Here is a 21,115-nt window from a genome sequence, read left to right on the forward strand (position 1 = left end):
TGTCTCTCGTGGCTCAAGATCGCTTGAGACGGCGCCCCTCCGTTGCGCTCTAAAACTATAGGTAGAACGTCCCTCCCTTCGTGGGGCAATAAACTGTGGCTGTGACATATGAAGCCTAGATTGTTAAGGTTGGTCACAGCGTTCAAAGGAAGTGCATGGAAATGTAGTGTTTTGTTTGGTTGTAATATTTGGCTGTTATATTTCAGGTTTTTTTGGTCATTTGGCCACACCGTTCCCATGTGGATCCCGAGATCCATATGCATTGATTTTCACTTGTATACAAGATACGAAGATACATCATATTAACAGAAGTCAGTGGATGGATACCCCTTTCTAAGTGGTGTTCATAATTTGTGCCTTTTGTTCCAGTGAATGGAAATCTTAATGCTACAGCTACAATGACATTCTGGACAACTGCGTGCTATCAATTTAGCTGAAAGTCGTTTCCTGTTTCAGAATACCAATCCTCGTCCTCCAATGCGCCATTGTCATCTCCCCTTTTCAAGTGCGAGCCTGGCCTAATTGCCCAACATCATTGTCTGACCTCATTAACAGGTTGAATGCCGCCAATGGTCTAGCATAGACTGCCTAAGTATAGTTACCATTGAACAGCCACTGCACCAACCGCTGAGTTGCTTGTCATGAAAATCCACTTTAAAACGGTGTAATCGCTAGTTGTAGTGTAGAAAAGTATTGCATAGCGGCGATCACAACAACAGCCCACTCAGCGCACGGCTTGTTCCTCCGGCAAATTCACCATTGTAAACGATGGGACTCAATTTCCCAGAACCCTTTGCACGCCTGCACGACGGACCTTTTTGCGATGACATCATCAAAACGCGTCTCATATCCCATTCTGTCCGGTGGATTGCCCGTATGACTCAAAACTGATTCAAAACGTGGATTAAACAATGAAAACATAACTCGGGCAACTCACAAATCGCAGGGAAAGTGTTCTACAATTAATTAACTTGGGCAACTCGTTAATAGAGGTCAAAGTGTTAATGGTTTCGTGGAAATCAAGGGATTTGATGTGGATTCGGTCATCCTTACCTACTATTACATTTACATTTTCCATTATTCCGGGATCTCACTAGTTGGGGACATTTTGTTGCTGCATTTGCTACCAGTTCAGCCACAAGAGCATTATTAGGGAGGTCAGATGCTTGATGTTGGGCGATTAGGCCTGCGTCGCATTTGGCGTTCCATTTCATTCCAAAAGTTGTTTGACAGGGTTGAGGTCAGGGCTCTGTGTGCAGGCCAGTCACGTTCTTCCGCACTGAACTCAACAAACCATTCCTGCACGGGGAGTGTGCACGTGGGGGGGGAGTTTGGGGGGCAATTGTCATTCTGAAACCGGAAACAACTGCATACAATGCTCAGTGAACTTAGCCACAATGTAAACCATTACAGCCAGCCAAATACAGTTTGGCTGGCTACCATCCAGAGTGGCCGGTTGAACTGGCCTACTCTGGATGTGTGTCAGTGAGTGAGTCATGGTGAACACTGGACCTGCGTTTCTGTTATGGTGAGGTTATAAGGAAACATGATCCCTGTAAACTTTCCCGTACATCCCCGGTGTTTCTGTCCTCCTTAGGGCTCTGAATTGGATAAACAAATCTCAGATGCATCTCATTGCAGGGTAACGGATACGTCCCTGGCACACTCTCAGAGACCTGCCTTTTTGGAACCTTGGATGGGTCATATTTCTACCGTTGCGAGACGGCCATTGTTACTCTCCCTTTTGAGTCTGCGTGTGTGTGTTATGTGTGTGTCTGGCCGGGCTATTCTTACCCGATAACCCAAGGCAATTGCGGCAGACAGACTGCATGAAGGGGTGAATGGTGTGTGTGCGCAAGACGGAGAGAGAATGAGGTTGAGCGCGTCGTGCAGACAAAGACTATCTCTCTCTCTCTCTACAGACTAGGCCAAGCATAGCTGTGTTGTTACATAAGGGCTTGGTTTTTGTAGTTTGTCGTGTTGCGGCCATGTCACCGAACAACAAAAATAACATTTTAAAATGGAAAAACGGTTGACACTTTCATTATATAAGGGGATTGTTTGTCTCGTGGCTCACAGCTGTCTGGGGTCGATGCACGGTGGGCCTCAGGACCCACAACGCTACTACTGACCACTGAAGAGGAGAGGTTTTATTTCACTGTCATTTTGTTTTCTTTCTTATTTCTTCTTTCAGCCGAGTCCGACCCACTTTTTGTCAGCCGAACTCTGCTTTTGGTGACGTGTTCATTTGTTCCTTTCACTAGCAGCGGAGCTTTGCATGCTGTATTATTTATGATTTAATTATTCATGGCTCTGTGCATGTGAGGCTGCAGTCAGTAAAGCATTTGTAATGGCTGCGTTTGTGTTTGAGGGCGGACGGGTGGTTGTGAATTATACCTTCCTGACATTTCACCGGAGTAGACTGTATACTGCCAATATTTGCTTCCAAAACGTAAAAGCTGAGCTGCTGGTGTCATGGTAGCATGTATGACATTGTTCAGTGGTTCTCAAAGTGGGGTTCAGGGACACTCAGGGTTCTAAATTGACCCTTACACGTCTATAACTCTGACAGTGTACAAATAGAAGCGGGTTGGTTTGGTTCCATTCGTACACCGAGTAAAGATGGGTCCTTGTCTGAAATGTAAAAGTTTGAGAACCACTGGTCTAAACTACAATGCGGTGTCTAATATGCAGACCTGCACACAGACACAGGCGGTGCGCCAGTGCGCATGCGTCGTCAAAATTAATTCTGCGCTGTCAATCAAGCGCCGGGAAGCGCTTCTGCGTACCAACAGCTGGGGCCGCCCCCAGAATGATTATCTGACACAAATGGTTAGGCTTCTCCCTTTCAGATGTGGAGCAAACTAAAAAGTAAAAGTTGTAAAAGGGGATGCTTTGGATGCTTTGCACTCTTCCCATTCGCTGCTGTGCTTGTGTTTGTTTTCCGGGTGCTGGAGCAAGTTGCTCGTGTGCGATGCCGTCTCTCACAGCCTAGGCACCGGCCACTGACTTTTTACGGGTACAGGTTTTAGTTCCGACAGTGGAAAGAGTGCAAAGCATTGCGGACTGGCACTGCTGCTGCACAACATGAAGCTTATCAACAGGACAACACCGTGTCCCGACATACTGTCCCTTATTATCGTAAAGTCGGGTAGTGTACACTGTTTATTTTTGCACCGAGGAGCCATGTGTGTCTAACTGTCTGACTGTACGTTGCCTCGGTAAAAACAAAAGGGAAGCCTGACGTATGCTTCGCCGTACGACGTGTCGTATGTTAAACACAAGCTCACAACGTGTTGTGGAGGTGACACGTTGTGAGCTTGCAGATCAGCTATTTAAATATATTTTTTTAAAAGTACCTAAATATTATCCTTAGGAAGTATTAAGTTGTTTTTATTAGAATATGCATTTAGGGCTGGACCACACATGGACCTAACTGCAATTTGAAACTCTAGATTTTTTTTATAATGGTATGAATCTAGAGTTGCAATACCCTCCATTGACTCCCCAGTCCCCACCTATCCAATAAATATAGTTTTTCTATAAGTTATTCATGCATCCCTCTTTTATCCATCCGGCGAGACGGGTCGCCGCATTTTGGAGCATCAAGTAACTTCTCCAGGTGCTCCTCTGAGTACTAGACCAAAAAAGTTGTGTGCAGCCCTGCTAATATGCATCCTTTTGTATAACACTGTACCTGTTTTTGCAAACTGTTAATAAAGTATTCAATCAATCAATCAATCAATCAATCGATCAATCAATCAAAAGTTAGTGATAGCCTACTTAGACTAGTCTTGTCGGACAGACAGACAGACATGCATGCAGAGATTCAGCACATTTATAGATAGATTCTTCACTGCAATGACATTTTCCAATTTCAACCACCAGATTAATGCTATAATCATATTACTTCTGGATAGCTGTTTGCTATTCAGGCGTGAAATTAATCAACCTTGTTCACCACTGTGAAATACCAAATGAAGTGATGTTGATTTACCTTTTTGAGCATAAAGAATTATCAATAATAAATGTGGGAACATGAGATTTGCATTTAGAGTTGCATTTAGGCTTTAACCACTTAAACCCCAGCATATTGTGGGGGGGGGGCTTCGCAGAAAAAAAAGTCTTAACCATGTCTTAGTGTGACGTGTTGTGAACAGAAAATACACTAGCGTAGAGCCCTGAGGGAATCCGGTATCCATATGGCATTTAAGTACTTAAAATTCCCAAATCTGAAATTCATGAGTTATTAATTTCTACAGACTTACATCCCAAGATTAGATGTCAGCAGATAAAATAAACCCTGACATGTACAAAAATATTGCTGGTTCTACAGTGAAACTGTTATTTAAGTTATGTAAGACCTCTGCTTATAAAATGTGTCAACAGAGAGGCTTATTGTCGGTAAAGATTTTTTAGCTCAAATCTAAAATGTTTTAATGGGTTGATCCATGTGTTCTTGCAGAGGTAGAAGCGGAGCCGGCCAAGCGCCCAGGGGAGCGTCCGCAGAAGCGCCGCTGTTTCTGGGAGTACCGGCGTGCCCGAGAGTCTGCGGCCAAGAAGAAGCTGGGCGGAGGAGAGGTGCGCTGGTCGCTGTCCTGGAGCTCCAGCACTCTACCAAGCACACTGTATCGCAGAGAGGGTGAGCATACCAATGATCACACTGTACACACTGTACACACTGTATCGCAGAGAGGGTGAGCATACCAATGATCACACTGTACACACTGTACACACTGTATCGCAGAGAGGGTGAGCATACCAATGATCACACTGTACACACTGTATCGCAGAGAGGGTGAGCATACCAATGATCACACTGTACACACTGTACACACTGTATCACAGAGAGGGTGAGCATACCAATGATCACACTGTACACACTGTATCGCAGAGAGGGTGAGCATACCAATGATCACACTGTACACACTGTACACACTGTATCGCAGAGAGGGTGAGCATACCAATGATCACACTGTACACACTGTACACACTGTATCGCAGAGAGGGTGAGCATACCAATGATCACACTGTACACACTGTACATACTGTATCGCAGAGAGGGTGAGCATACCAATGATCACACTGTACACACTGTACACACTGTATCGCAGAGAGGGTGAGCATACCAATGATCACCATCAATATAGTGAGCTGCATGACTACATATCCAGCAATCAGGGTGGGAAACTAGCCCCGAGTCAGATCACATTTTAACAACCTAAGTCCTATATAATTCATATGTATAAAAGTCATACGACGAATAGCAGAAATAGGCAATCTACAATCTCACAGCGTGTCCCATTCCCTGAAGAACACTGTATAGGTTGAAACGTTGGATTCTTGTTAATAAATATTCAGCATCGTGGCTATGAGTGTGTGGCCTTTTTCTTATTTTTCTATGTTTACCGCCCAAGGCCATTAGCACCTCACCAATACTGGTGTGCGCCCTTCTCCCTGTTTGTCTACCTCGTGATTGAAACATTTTTTTTAACATTTTGCCCTTTAATGACACTAGGGGCTCCAATTTTGTCGCATCCTTTACCCGCAGCGCGGCCCGCAATTCAGCCGCTGACCGAACATTACGAATATAGGAGCTTTCTCTGTCCCTTAATGGTATTTTCGTCCAGCATCACCCGCTATCTTCTTTGCCGACACCGGTATTTGCGCCTAGAGGTGTGGTCATGGGCGTGTTGGCACGCTTTCCCCTAAATTGCTATTTTGGTCACACACATTTGGGAAAGCGATAGTGGCATTTAAAAGCACCCGTTAGCCATGCCAAATTAGTTTGGTAAAGTGCGGCCACCGCACGCTTCAATGGAGGACTCCAGACACAGACTAGTCAGGCTGCCTCATCTCTCCAATATTCATATTGCATCTCTTTGTTATTTTCCTATAATCAGCTGAAGTGAGTGCCTGCCACTTCCTTGTGTCCATTGTGTTTATATAATTGTATAGTCAAATAAGTTATTTGTGCCAGCCTGCTCTTCAGTTCATCACCAGCGCAGCAAATGGTTTAATCCGACTTGCCGAACTTTCGGGGGGGGCAGCGGCAGCGGGGGCAGCGGCAGCGGCTATGAAGCAATATAGCACTAAGGGCGACGGGTAAGGGATCTATTAAAGGGATCTCTTAAAGCCAAGACTGGTGATTGGTTCAATGTGGTTTGCGCCCAAACCACACCTATGCATAATATAAGGGGTAACGGAGGTGTTTAAGGGATTTAGACAGGTAACCAAAATACCAACTTTAGTGGGGGAACACCCTTTCCCCACTCCTAAAACCCCAAATAGTGGCTTTAGAAAGATGAGACAAAACTGGAGCCCTAGAGCTTTTGTGCTGGTTCTGGACAGCCGGCTATCCGACGGACTCGACACCGGACACTGAACTCCCTGTGGGGTTGTGCGTATTGCAACACGAGTGTGTCGAATTTGAAGTCGGTGGGGCGAACGGTTTTCGAGTTACGTGGATTACAGACGTACATGCGTACGTACATACGTGCAGAGACTTGGTGCATTTATAGATAGATGCCCAAAATAGGGGACGCCAGGTAGAAAGTAGCCTGGGGTCCACCTATGCTTTCTATGGCATAGGCAGCTCCCGGCAGGATCCGCCGGGAGAATGTAGACACAGCTGCGTGACATGAGACTAATTAATTAGAGCGACAGAGAGAGAGAGGAGTGTGTGTGTGTGTGTGTGTGTGTGTGTGTGTGTGTGTGTGTACGTGTACGTGTGTGCGTCAATTTAACAAAGGTGCAGACGATCAGAAATCAGCAGAGAGTGATCGACGTTTGCGCTACTCTATTATATGCCGAATTGAAGTGGACTCGGTCCCAGACTTTTCTTTTCTCCCTGGAAATAAAAACATCTGTGTTTCCGAGGCTAGGTAGAAAGTGGCAAAGCCCAAGGACATTTTGGTCACAAAGACTTATTGCTCTCTGGTGAATTAAGTTTTGTGTTTGGGTTAGGATTAAAAGTAATACATTTTCAGTAGATATCACAGTCACACCCAGCCTACTGCCAGGGTCGGATTGGTAATCAATATTGTACCAAGAACTTAAGGGTTCTGGTGGCCCAACATTTGGCCGGTATGTGTGCCATGGTGCACCGGGCACACACAATGATCCAACGAAGTAAAAACAAACAGCTGTCATAGTGTATTGTGTGATACGCAATGTTGCTCTTTCTTCAACCCGCACCAGAGTTATTAATAGGTTGAACTGACCAGCTTCACCGCATCTATTTTCAAAACCACCTGACCCGACCCGCAACCCGCAACTGTCATTAAAGACAGACAGTGTATTTTCAACTGGACGGGCTAAGAGAAGGAAGAAATAAATACGAGGAGAGTGAGGAAGAGTGAGCGAATGAAACAAGATACCATAATATACAGACCCATGAACATACTGGGTCTGTATCTGTAACATTTTTAACTCAAATATTTGCTTCTGGGGGTCCCTGGAAGAAATATTCTGAGATGGCCACACACATAATATGTATGTGGCCGCCGACCTCTCAAAATATTGAAATATCTGACTGAATTATGTTATATATCTAACTGAATTATATTACCAGTAAGACGCCTGAGGGCGAGAAGCGACCTCGCCCTAAAGGGCAAGGTCGCGTGCACGCATCCACCTCGTTGACAGCAGACTGCTGGGCGAGCGCTGGCGCTTTGGCATGGGGGGTCAGATCAACATGGAATGAATGATGTACTGGCCATATAAGGAGCATGTCTTGAGTGTACAGAGTTTGATGAGGACAGATCAATATATGGAATGGTCAGCTCCATACAGTACATGGAGTTCTAAGGGTGGTAGAGGGGACATTCTCTTGAGTGTACAGGGTTTGATGAGGGCCCAGGTAGGGCCGGGCCTTAATTTTCAGGCCTGTTGAGAACTCTAGTTTTCGCCGGCTGCCGGGCACGGCTGCACTAATAACTTTGGGACAGGCCCGTCTAGAGTTTGAATGGACAGGTGGGCCTGTTGAGAACTGTAGTTTTCGCCGGCTGCCGGGCACGGCTGCACTAATAACTTTGGGGCAGGCCGTTTGAATGGACATGTATAAGTCAAAAGGGAGACATCGAAGAGGAAGGATGGATGGGAAGGGATCAACATATGGAATGTCAGAACATGTTCTGACATATATCCATATGGAGATCTAAGGGTTTGAGATTTGAGGTCAGATGTAGAGTTGCTGGTCAATATTGATGACATCAGGGATCTCCATATATGGTATGCTTAACTGCAACAGCAGGTCGTAACTATGCGACCTGATGATGTCACGTGATGGGCTTAACTGAGGTGACCAACCAACCAACCAACCAACCAACACACTGACGGGAAATGCACGACTCTATAGTAAATGCGACCTGCTGTCGCAATAATTCATTCAGATACCTCACGAATAGATTGAACAAATATTGAATTATTATAGAATGAGAATACAAGTATGGATATAATATTTTATCTTGGCGTTCGTCTCTGCTACATTTCTCTCCCTGCTCAGCAAAATTAGACAGCCATCATTAATCATTAGGACCAGGGAGATAGATAACAATGGCAATCCCCCATGGGGAACAGAACTAATAGCAGAGCCCACTGGTGGTGCTGGGGAGGCGGTGGGAGCAAACCAGGAACGCATACGCAGAAAGAATGCAGAAAGAACACAGACTTAATTGAGCTTAAATAACCCAGCAATTGGTCAGCTGATTGCCACATCATGACTAGGGCTGCAACTAATGATTCTTTTCATAATCGATTCATCGGGCGATTATTTAAACGATTAATCGATTAATCGGATGATGGCACCTTTTTGCAATTACCTTTAAAATTTTGCTTGAAGTTGTTTTAGGCATGTTCTAACTAACAATAAATAAAATGAAAATGAATACTTCCTTCAAAATGTATATTTTATTACAGCTTTCTTGACTGCACAACAACTGTAGTGTTTAAGTACTCTTTCCGCATGAGAAGCAAATTTTAAATGTTAAAAGCCAAGTCAGCTCCTTATTTTAACCCCTTTTTTTAATCAAATTTGATTTCACTGTCATGCCTTGTAATGATACTGTGATGTTCAATTACCACAATAATATCAAATTCCAAAATGTTCTTAATTTTGCTTATTAGCAATAAAACATCTATTCAAACACATTCTAATATTATCTACCTTTCATCGTCAAATAAAAATGTTGACCTTTTATAGCTGACTGTCTTTCTTTCCATTTCTATCTCTGGGACCCCCATTTATTATTATTTTTTATTTCTATTGTAAAATCAATGTCAATTTAACTCTTGAGTCCAATTGGTTCCATTTTTGCACTCTCTGTTACAGACCCTGAAAAGGGTCCACTTGGTTTACTTCCTAATAATTTAGCTGGGAGGCTGGAACTCCCACTTTGAGAACCACTGTCCTACACACTGTCTCTGTGTGAATACACACACACACACACACACACACACACACACACACACACACACACACACACACACACACACACACACACACACACACACACACACACACACACACACTGATAGGGGGAACCATTCTTCTTTAGCAGACATATTAGCATGTTCTCTAGGCTCTAGCATCACATATTGCCAAACAGCACTGAACAACTGATAATAATTAAGCAAAACTGTCATGGAGGTTCTGCTTTTTCCCTGTGCCCACTTCAATGCGCTTCTAAGCATACACAGGTGGAACAAATGAATTAACGAGTGACAGCTAACGAGCAAGCTCGTCGTAGCCTGCCAGCAAGCTCACGGAGATAATGGGGACATTTTTGGGAATACGACAAAAAATATGGACAGTCACACAGGTGCTCACAAATACAGGGGCGGCGGTGGCTCAGGGGTAGAGTTTCCGGATGGTAACCGCAAGGTCGCCAGTTCGAACCCGGGCTCCCCCAGAGTTAGTGTCGAAGTGTCCTTGAGCAAGACACTGAACCCCTAATTGCTCCTGATGTGCTGGTTGGTACCTTGCATGGTTTCTGCCGCCATCAGTGTATGAATGGGTGAATGTAATGTGTAATGCACAATCTATGTAAAGCGCCTTGGATAAAGGCGCTATATAAATGCACCATTTACCATTTACCATGTTTTGGGACCTGTTTTGGAGATTTTGCAACCTGGTGATGCGCTCGCAGATCAGCTGTTTTCGCGGAGCGCACGTCGCAGCCACTTGAAACTGTGTGTGTGTGTGTGTGTGGTGGAAGTTGGGAGAGAGATTGATAAAGAGAGGGGGAGACGCGGAGCGCTCTGATCACGTTCAAGACGGATATCTCATGTTGTGTTTATACCAACCCGTTGCATATTGATCGTTCAGCCTAGTGCCATTACTGAACGGTAAAACGAAAGCAGCTTTACGTTACATTTTAATGTTGGAAAACACCCGCGATTAAATCGATAATCAAATTCGTTGGCAACGAATTTAATTATCGATTCGATTTTTATCGAATTAATCGATGTGTTGCCTTAATCATGACGTATGTGTCTTGCGTAGTGCCGTTGTAACCATCCGTATGCACTCACATAATCACAGTCTGTAACCTCTCGAGAGTATCTGCCAGAACTAGCATTGCAAGCTATGCATCATTTTTGGAAGTCCTTGACATGAAAAAGTTTGAGCAGCACTGATATAGCAACATACGTTTTTCTGAAAACTGTTATGATTTAGAAGACATTTGTAGAATCTGCCTCAGGTCTTAGGCAGCCTTAATACATTTGCACTCTCCATAACACTCCAGAGTCCAGACCCAAACTCCATTCAGTTCACTTTGTTACTCTCTCTCTCTCTCTCTCTCTCTCTCTCTCTCTCTCTCTCTCTCTCTCTCTCTCTCTCTCTCTCTCTCTCTCTCTCTCTCTCTCTCTCTCTCTCTCTCTCTCTCTCTCTCTCTCTCTCTCTCTCTCTCTCTCTCTCTCTCACACACACACACACACACACACACACACACACACACACACACACACACACACACTCTCACACTCTCTCTCTCTTCCATTTTGCTTGGACTCTGACTAGCAAAGCTGAACTCTTGAATTTGAATCAAAATGCACAGGATCAGTGGTTCTCAAAAGTGTGGTCCGGGACACTCAGCGTTCCTTGATAGGGTTCCAAATGGACCCTTACAGGTCTGTACCTCTGAGAGTGTAACAAACGGAACCAAAATGCACCCTTGCGGTTCCATTTGAACACTTTCAGAGTTATGGGGAATGAAAGTGAAATTGTTTTAGAGCCAGTGAGTGCACCGGATCATCCTGGCCAGTTTGACAAGCTGAGGGAAGACCTGTTGCTGCAAAGCTTCATGTTGTATCATGTCTGATACACTCAACCACACATGAACTGTAGCATCCCTATTCTGGGCATTTCATAATGGGCGAACATTCAATTCAATTATTTGGGGGCCCACTGACTTTGCAATATCCTCACAGCCCTCTAGTGTTCCCCGGCCCACAAGTCGGGAATTTCTGACCTAAAATGTATGAGGGATGCAAGCTATGAAAACGTGCACTACCACTGTTGTCATGACAGCGGGATGGCCACATTGAAAAACATCTCCTCCTGTAACTTCACATCACTGTCTTCTTGTCAATCAGTTGTCATGTCACAGAGGCGTACACACACACACACACACACACACACACACACACACACACACACACACACACACACACACACACACACACACACACACACACACACACACACACACACACACACACACACACACACATTTGGTAGGCTGCATGCTCGAATCTCAATAGCTGTCAGCTTCACATCAGTCAGTGAAGTACTCACTACTCACAAAAACACACACACGTACGGACACACATTTATGCACACGCGTGTTGTCAGTGTTGGGACGTAACGTAACGTAAATAACGCGTTACAGTAGCGCCGTTATTTTCGGCAGTAACTGTTGCTGTAACACTTTTTTTTTAATTCAGTAACTTTGTTACCGTTACTACATGGTGCGTTATGCCGTTATTCTTCTGTTATCTTTCTATGGGGACTATGAGAAGAACTGTCAGTCTGCTTGTATGCAGATTGCCTGCAGGGTGAGACAGTGCGGGAATCACCTCACCAACTGCTGTTCTGGGAGAGAAGGGGGAGGAGGGGAGAGAAGGGGGAGGAGGAGAGTGCCGTCGCTACGTATATGTTCTGGGAGAGAAGGGGGAGGAGGAGAGTGCCGTCGCTACGTATATGTTCTGGGAGAGAAGGGGGAGGAGGAGAGTGCCGTCGCTACGTATATGTTCTGGGAGAGAAGGGGGAGGAGGAGAGTGCCGTCGCTACGTATATGTTCTGGGAGAGAAGGGGGAGGAGGAGAGTGCCGTCGCTACGTATATGTTCTGGGAGAGAAGGGGGAGGAGGAGAGTGCCGTCGCTACGTATATGTTCTGGGAGAGAAGGGGGAGGAGGAGAGTGCCGTCGCTACGTATATGTTCTGGGAGAGAAGGGGGAGGAGGAGAGTGCCGTCGCTACGTATATGTTCTGGGAGAGAAGGGGGAGGAGGAGAGTGCCGTCGCTACGTATATGTTCTGGGAGAGAAGGGGGAGGAGGAGAGTGCCGTCGCTACGTATATGTTCTGGGAGAGAAGGGGGAGGAGGAGAGTGCCGTCGCTACGTATATGTTCTGGGAGAGAAGGGGGAGGAGGAGAGTGCCGTCGCTACGTATATGTTCTGGGAGAGAAGGGGGAGGAGGAGAGTGCCGTCGCTACGTATATGTTCTGGGAGAGAAGGGGGAGGAGGAGAGTGCCGTCGCTACGTATATGTTCTGGGAGAGAAGGGGGAGGAGGAGAGTGCCGTCGCTACGTATATGTTCTGGGAGAGAAGGGGGAGGAGGAGAGTGCCGTCGCTACGTATATGTTCTGGGAGAGAAGGGGGAGGAGGAGAGTGCCGTCGCTACGTATATGTTCTGGGAGAGAAGGGGGAGGAGGAGAGTGCCGTCGCTACGTATATGTTCTGGGAGAGAAGGGGGAGGAGGAGAGTGCCGTCGCTACGTATATGTTCTGGGAGAGAAGGGGGAGGAGGAGAGTGCCGTCGCTACGTATATGTTCTGGGAGAGAAGGGGGAGGAGGAGAGTGCCGTCGCTACGTATATGTTCTGGGAGAGAAGGGGGAGGAGGAGAGTGCCGTCGCTACGTATATGTTCTGGGAGAGAAGGGGGAGGAGGAGAGTGCCGTCGCTACGTATATGTTCTGGGAGAGAAGGGGGAGGAGGAGAGTGCCGTCGCTACGTATATGTTCTGGGAGAGAAGGGGGAGGAGGAGAGTGCCGTCGCTACGTATATGAGCAACATGCCGAGGGGGGAAACAAAATGTGCCAAGAAGTGCCAAGCCGACCATCATAATAACAATTTTCTCCGCGTAATAAGGAGCAGCCGTGTGTGCGTCCTCGCAAATGGCAAAAATAGCCGATCTGAATGAGGAAATGCAGCGCTCTCATCGGGAGGGGGGGCAGCACAAATATCCGACGAGTAGGGCTGGAGTGTGTCAGTGTGTGTGTGTGTGACGTGTGCGCCCGCACATGTGAGCGAGCGAGAGTGAGCGAGAGAGAGAGACAGACATACACTGAAAGAGGCTGCGCACGCGTGCGCTTGTGTGTGTGTGTGTGACAGTGTGCGTAGCCTACATGTGAGCGAGAGAGAGAGAGAGAGACAGACAGATACTGAAACAGACTTTGCGTGCGTGCGTGCGCACGTGTGTGTGATAATCAAACCTATTAAGTCTTACTTTGTTTATAAATCCAGACTCAAATTAGTATTGCCACCACCACCAATAAGAGCAGCTATGAGCACATAGAGTTCCTGTGGGTCTGGAAGTTCTGATAGAATAGAATATATTGTTGCTGTTAGGCAGAAACCTCTTATTTCCATATTTTAACTTACTGTGTTTTACTGCAAATTAAAGGAGAATTCCATGCTAGAAGGCTTTCTTACCTTTATTTGTAGTTGTTACGTCCCCACCAAAGAGGTCCAGGTGTTATTTTGTGCAAAAGCGCATTATTGGCTATTTCCCCTACCCTTGAATTGAATGAGGCATTGGGGTGTTGTGCTAATTCGCTTATTTCCATCGCTCATTTTTTTTGTATGTATCTTCACTTCATAATGTAATTAGTATCCCACGCGGCACACTTTACTACTTATTTCGATGGAAATAAGCGAATTAGCACAAAAACCCAACTCCCATTGAGGGCTTTTATTAGGGGAAATAGCCAATAATGCACTTTTGCACAAAATAACAACTACAAATAAAGGTAAGAAAGCCTTCTAGCATGGAATTCTCCTTTAACGCCCTACTTGATCATACTACAGTGTCACACGAAAGCATCAAAAGTAGCAGATATACAAGCTCGAAAGCTATAGATTGTCGATCTGCTACTTTTGAATTTGAATCCTGACACGTAACGGTTTTGGACATATGAGGTTTCCACCCGACAGAGACTATATATATTATATTACGATGAGAAACATAAAGTAGCATCACAATCATTTTTAAAGTAGGGGGTAATACCGTGTTCAAACCGTAATGTTTGAAATATACACCCGTTTTCTGTATAGCAAGACAACTGATATTCAAAATGTCAATGATGATCTAATGATTGTTTGCTCAAAAATGTCTCTCAATGGAAAACATTCCTCCCACACAGGCTGCACTGCTACAACATTCAAATTCAGAAGCCGATCTGGCTTTTGGTCCAGAAGCCTGAAAGCTATGCAGAACAGAATACACCAGGTTATGCAGACTTCCAAAAAGGTTTAATAAACAAGCAAAGAAGCAAACAAATAAATAATCCCTTTTAGGATATAAGGAGCGATCAATGTAGACTACGTACCAAATTACACACTTTTATGCCGTCTCTTCTTTTGCATCAACTGCTTATGCGGTCATTTTTAATTTAGCCAAAATCTCACTTCCTGTTTTAAAAAAAGAATTGGGCACCCCTTGTAGGATGCGTTAAGATTACCCAAGGGATATTTGTACCACATTTCATACATTAACATTTTTTTCAATAACACAAACAGATTCCTTTGGGCACACCTTCTAGGATGTCGACCCAAGGGACATATGTGCCAAATGATATGCTTCTATGACATTCTATAGGCTTTTTGAGTCAATCATATAGGTGGCCATTTTCAATTTTGTCAATAATTCTTCAATTTCTGTTAAATATTTTTTTTGGGCACCCCTTCTAGGATGTTTTAGGATGACCCAAGTGACATCTGTACCAAATGTCATGCTTGTATCTGCCGCGTAACGATTTGGCCATTTTTTTACTGTATTATCCCCTACTTTAATCCATTAATACGTTAGCTATTCAAAAATAGTAGATATACAAGCTCAAAGCACGTCACTTCGTGCCGCACCACATGACCGCAAGCTTGTACATCTGCTATTTTTGAAAACCTCAAACCTCAAAATATCGAAAACGTTTGGAAAATGTTGAATCATTTGAAGACAGATCAATTTTCAACTCATACATTCAAACCTTGCTGTAAACCTCTTGTCCTCTCCAGGAAAGAAGGGGCGGCGTAAAGCCCGTAAGACGGACGCTAGTGACCTGACGCCCAACCCCCAGAAACTCCACAACATCGGCGAGCAGCTGCAGAAGCTCAACGCCGCCATCGACGGCATGGGCCCGGTCAACGACCTGCCCGCCGTGGCCCGCGCCCGCTCCCGCAAGGAGAAGAACAAACTGGCATCCAGGTACACTACGCTGCTCTATTAGCTCACTGGCATAGTGGGCACCTGAGAACTCTGGGCACCGTGCTTTTATGTTTGTTTATTTTATAAACCAAATACATGTAATATGTTTGACATGTTGGGCATGTTGGGCATTTTGAACGTAAATTGATTTACCAGTAAAGTATGGTAAAGTGATTTACCGTGCATGTTCCGGTGTTGTTTGCCAATTTAACATCAAGGTGCCCACACAATGTTTAGATGCCCACTAGACCTGTATTCCTTTCTATAGCTTGTGTAGGTTCATCTGTGGCCTGGAGTACTGCCGTATATACTTTAGATATACGGCAAATAAATACAAAATGACAATATCCCTAATTAGGGATGTCCCGATTTTATCTTCAAAATGGGGATTGAGATTGAGTATTGATAATGAAGTCTAAAGATATTCTGATCCTTTCTATAGACCTTTTCCATATTTGACAACTTAAATATTCCAAACGGGTCCCAAGTTGTCGCAGTGTTGGTGAATATCAGTCGCCGACAGCTAATAAACTGGGACCCAAACTGTTCCCTAGCAACGCAATTCCACTGACGCGGTCTATATTTTACTGCATTGCGCTTCATCTATTAGCTGTTAAATAAACAGACATTAACCTCAACGTGCAGCAGACGCTGACACAGAAAGTTAATATTATGTTTACTGTTTAGCAGCATCTAAAATGTCTGCATTGTGGAGATGTTTTTAGGGTAATTAATTCCAGACAAATTCAACCTCGACCTAAATACGTATGATTTCCAGCAATAGTGTCGATTAGAACTCTATATGCAAATTGCAAAACAATGAAGTCTACCGTTGCATCGCCGGAATTGCTGCAGAACTTGCACCAGAACTACCACAAGACAGCAATGTCTTGAAATATTTCAGATCATGTAGCATGCCAGATACACAAAGCAGTCCAGCAGCCACTAATCTCTATCACTAAAACTGTTTTTAAATTGACACCATGGTATTGGTAACTGAAAAATGTCAACTGGAGCCTTATGAGCATTTTGTGAATGGAAATGTGTGACATCAGTACTGAACTATCTACTATATAATGCGCCACGTCGTGTGTACGTGTGTGCGTACGTGTGTGTGCGGTTGTAATGCACGTAACTCGAGAACCGTTTGACCCACCACATTCGACACAAACGTTCCACACCCCCACAGGGAGTGCAGTGCCAGGTATCGAGTCGGTCGGACCCATGGTTCTCCAGAACCACCACAAAAGGCTCTGGTCAGGCTCTGCCAGTGGGCCTAATGAGGCCAACTCCTTTCACCTGGGCCAGGCTCCGCCAGTGGGCCTAATGAGGCCAACTCCTTTCACCTGTGCAATTTCCAGCCTCTGCCTCAGCCAATTGAGGCTCAACCGATCAGGCTCTGCCAGTGGGCACAGGCACATACACAGATCTCCATGTGGGACACTGGCTGACAGTTAAAACGGGTGCTAAGACAACGTATAACATTGTCCCTGCATCCCTCCACATCTGCCGGTTATAGCGCCACCATGAGGCCGATTTCTGCAAAACACATTGCTTATGTGCACATATTTCATCCAAATCTCACGCAAATCGGCACACATGGTCTCTGTTAGTCATGTGATCAAGACGAGTCTGTTGGATTTCTCAGATTCTACACTGATTGGCTAACATTGCCTTCCAAAGTTTTCATTCGTTCAAAATGCTGCAAAATGTCCTGCTCATCCAGAATTCTATCCTCAGAGATGCTATGAGTGATCTGGCTCTGCATTTCTTCAACAAAATGAAGAAAATTGTTGCAAAAAATAAACAAACAAAAAAACATGTTTATATTAATCCTAAATATTTTGCCAAACATCTCACACAGTCCTATCCTCCTGGTGGAGACCTGTGCCCAGAGGGGCACTTTTTCTAGTTTATACATTTTTTTTTTAATTTTGTAGGTCAAAGTAGGGATGCCAGTTGGTTTTTGATTGATTGAATAGTTTATTAGACAGAATGTATAAACAGCAACAGAGTACAGTCAAACATTCAGTCCAAAAGGGATAGCACCAACATAAGTCCTTGTTTCCATTTAGGCCCTATGCAATCAATTAATAGACATGACATGAACAATATATTTTACTGCATTGCGCTTCATCTATTAGCTGTTAAATAAACAGACATTAACCTCAACGTGCAGCAGACGCTGACACAGAAAGTTAATATTATGTTTACTGTTTAGCAGCATCTAAAATGTCTGCATTGTGGAGATGCTTTTAGGGTAATTAATTCCAGACAAATTCAACCTCGACCTAAATACGTATGATTTCCAGCAATAGTGTCGATTAGAACTCTATATGCAAATTGCAAAACAATGAAGTCTACCGTTGCATCGGCGGAATAGCTGCAGAACTTGCACCAGAACTACCACAAGACAGCAATGTCTTGAAATATTTCAGATCATGTAGCATGCCAGATACACAAAGCAGTCCAGCAGCCACTAATCTCTATCACTAAAAATGTTTTTAAATTGACACCATGGTATTGGTAACTGAAAAATGTCAACTGGAGCCTTATGAGCATTTTGTGAATGGAAATGTGTGACATCAGTACTGAACTATCTACTATATAATGCGCCACGTGTGTGCGTACGTGTGTGTGCGGTTGTAATGCACGTAACTCGAGAACCGTTTGACCCACCACATTCGACACAAACGTTCCACACCCCCACAGGGAGTGCAGTGCCAGGTATCGAGTCGGTCGGACCCATGGTTCTCCAGAACCACCACAAAAGGCTCTGGTCAGGCTCTGCCAGTGGGCCTAATGAGGCCAACTCCTTTCACCTGGGCCAGGCTCCGCCAGTGGGCCTAATGAGGCCAACTCCTTTCACCTGTGCAATTTCCAGCCTCTGCCTCAGCCAATTGAGGCTCAACCGATCAGGGTCTGCCAGTGGGCACAGGCACATACACAGATCTCCATATGGGACACTGGCTGACAGTTAAAACGGGTGCTAAGACAACGTATAACATTGTCCCTGCATCCCTCCACATCTGCCGGTTATAGCGCCACCATGAGGCCGATTTCTGCAAAACACATTGCTTATGTGCACAGATTTCATCCAAATCTCACGCAAATCGGCACACATGATCTCTGTTAGTCATGTGATCAAGACGAGTCTGTTGGATTTCTCAGATTCTACACTGATTGGCTAACATTGCCTTCCAAAGTTTTCATTCGTTCAAAATGCTGCAAAATGTCCTGCTCATCCAGAATTCTATCCTCAGAGATGCTATGAGTGATCTGGCTCTGCATTTCTTCAACAAAATGAAGAAAATTGTTGCAAAAAATAAACAAACAAAAAAACATGTTTATATTAATCCTAAATATTTTGCCAAACATCTCACACAGTCCTATCCTCCTGGTGGAGACCTGTGCCCAGAAGGGCACTTTTTCTAGTTTATATATTTTTTTTTAATTTTGTAGGTCAAAGTAGGGATGCCAGTTGGTTTTTGATTGATTGAATAGTTTATTAGACAGAATGTATAAACAGCAACAGAGTACAGTCAAACATTCAGTCCAAAAGGGATAGCACCAACATAAGTCCTTGTTTCCATTTAGGCCCTATGCAATCAATTAATAGACATGACATGAACAATAACAACAGAAATAAACTGGAGAAATTGGTTGGTAAGAGGTGTCTGCCTGCACTGTCCCATTGATTGATTGATTGAAATATTTATTAACAGTTTGCAGAATTACAGTACATTTCAAGCACAAACTCAATACAAAGACTGTTAACTGTGAGTGGACGACCCAAATAAGCATTACACTTGTTTACAAGAGGGTCCACCATGTTCAATTCATCAAAACATTTAGAGACGTACAAATAGACACTTCTATATAGTCAAAGAACAGAACAGGAATTCATCATAGAGGTAAAAAGGGAAAAGAGACATATACAGTGAGGGGGATTCAGATTTTTACGGGGGCCAGTTTCGAATTGCAGCCGTCCGTAGGTGCCCTTTGAGAGTGGTTTTGAAGGAGTCAAGGGATTTGCATGTCTTAATGACTGTTGGTAGGGCGTTCCACATTTTGGTGGCATAGGAGCGAAAATAATTTAGTCCCTTGTTTGTGCCGAATCTGGGTTGTACATGGTTCGTTGCACTCCCTCTGGTGTTGTGGGTGTGGACTTCGTTAACATTAAGGAAGTATCTAGACAGGTACATGGGTATCTTGGTGGAGTATCGAATCTTGTGGACCAGACCCATTGCAAGATGCTGTACTCTGTCGTCGACCCTAAGCCGACGGGGGGTGAGGCCAAGTAGGAGCCTGACCAGTTTGTTTTGGGAAGTCTGGAGCCTAGTTTTAAGGGCCTTTGAGGTGCTGTGGTACCAGGAGGTGCATGCATAGTCAAAGAAGCCTTGTACGAGGGCTCCTGTTAAGGTCTTCAAGGTGTTTTTGTTGACCAGTGAGGAGATCCTGTAAAGAAATCTTGTTCTTTGGTTGACTTTTTTGATTACGTTGGTGGCCATTTTATCACCGGAAAGATTAGCCTCCAGGATGGAACCTAGGTAGATAATTTCATCTTTACGTGTGATAACATTGTCACCCACTCTAACCAAGAAGCCAGTTGCCTTGCTGAGATTACTATTAGATCCAAAGAGAATGGATTCAGTTTTTCCCAGGTGTAAAGATAGTTTGTTATCAGCGAGCCAGGTGCAGATTCTACCAAGTTCAGAGCTGAGGGCATTTTCAACCTGCAGTTTGTTCCTGTCCGAGACCAGCAGTGCCGAGTCATCTGCGAACAGGAACAAGTTGCAGTCACAAGCTGAAGTCATGTCGTTTACATATATTAGGAACAGTAGAGGCCCTAGTATGCTTCCTTGTGGAACGCCACAGCTCACTGGGAGGGGGGGGGGGGACAGTGTTCCGTTCACTTCCACCATCTGTTCTCTCCCCTCCAGGTAGGATTGCATCCAGCTCACTGATGTGCTATCGAAACCAATTGCTTTTAGCTTGTTAACCAGTATGGAGTGGTTCACGGTGTCAAAAGCCTTTTGGGGGTCCAGCATGACCATGCCGCAGTATTTGCCAGCATCCACCTCTTGTTTGATGTGGTCGCTCCAGGCAGAGAAGTAGTCAAAGGAGAGCTGAATTAGGGCACCCGCTGGAAAGTGAGGCGTTGGGCCAAGGCCCTAGTTATGTAATTATGAAGTTATGTTATGAAGCATTAATAATATTTTTGAGTTCTTATAACTATAATTATACTGTATTATACATCGATAAACAAGTATGTTTATAATGCATTATAGACATGGTATGCATAGCAAGTGTTACCGATACTTTTGTACTTTATACTCAAGTACATTTTGAATCCACCACTGATGCATAGGTTGTTGTGGTGGTGGTGGGGCAGGATGAAAGGTGGAGGA

At 44.6% G+C, this 21,115-nt stretch overlaps 1 protein-coding gene across 2 annotated transcripts in view; it reads left to right on the forward strand.

The window, feature by feature from the left end:
* The window catches only part of LOC306921491 (CREB3 regulatory factor-like), a 116,864-nt gene that overhangs the window by 2,371 nt on the left and 93,378 nt on the right, over positions 1-21,115 (forward strand). For both annotated transcript variants that reach the window (XR_013789782.1, XM_079498633.1), the window contains exons 2-3: positions 4,466-4,642; positions 15,515-15,704. Coding sequence is in view for 1 of the 2 variants with exons in the window: in XM_079498633.1 (XP_079354759.1) it covers positions 4,466-4,642; positions 15,515-15,704 (367 nt within the window). In the remaining variant the exon portion in view is untranslated. The remainder of the gene's footprint in view (positions 1-4,465; positions 4,643-15,514; positions 15,705-21,115) is intronic.

Source organism: Electrona antarctica, assembly GCF_951216825.1.
Source record: "Electrona antarctica genome assembly, chromosome: 4".
In the NCBI taxonomy this organism is placed as follows: Eukaryota; Metazoa; Chordata; class Actinopteri; order Myctophiformes; family Myctophidae; genus Electrona; species Electrona antarctica.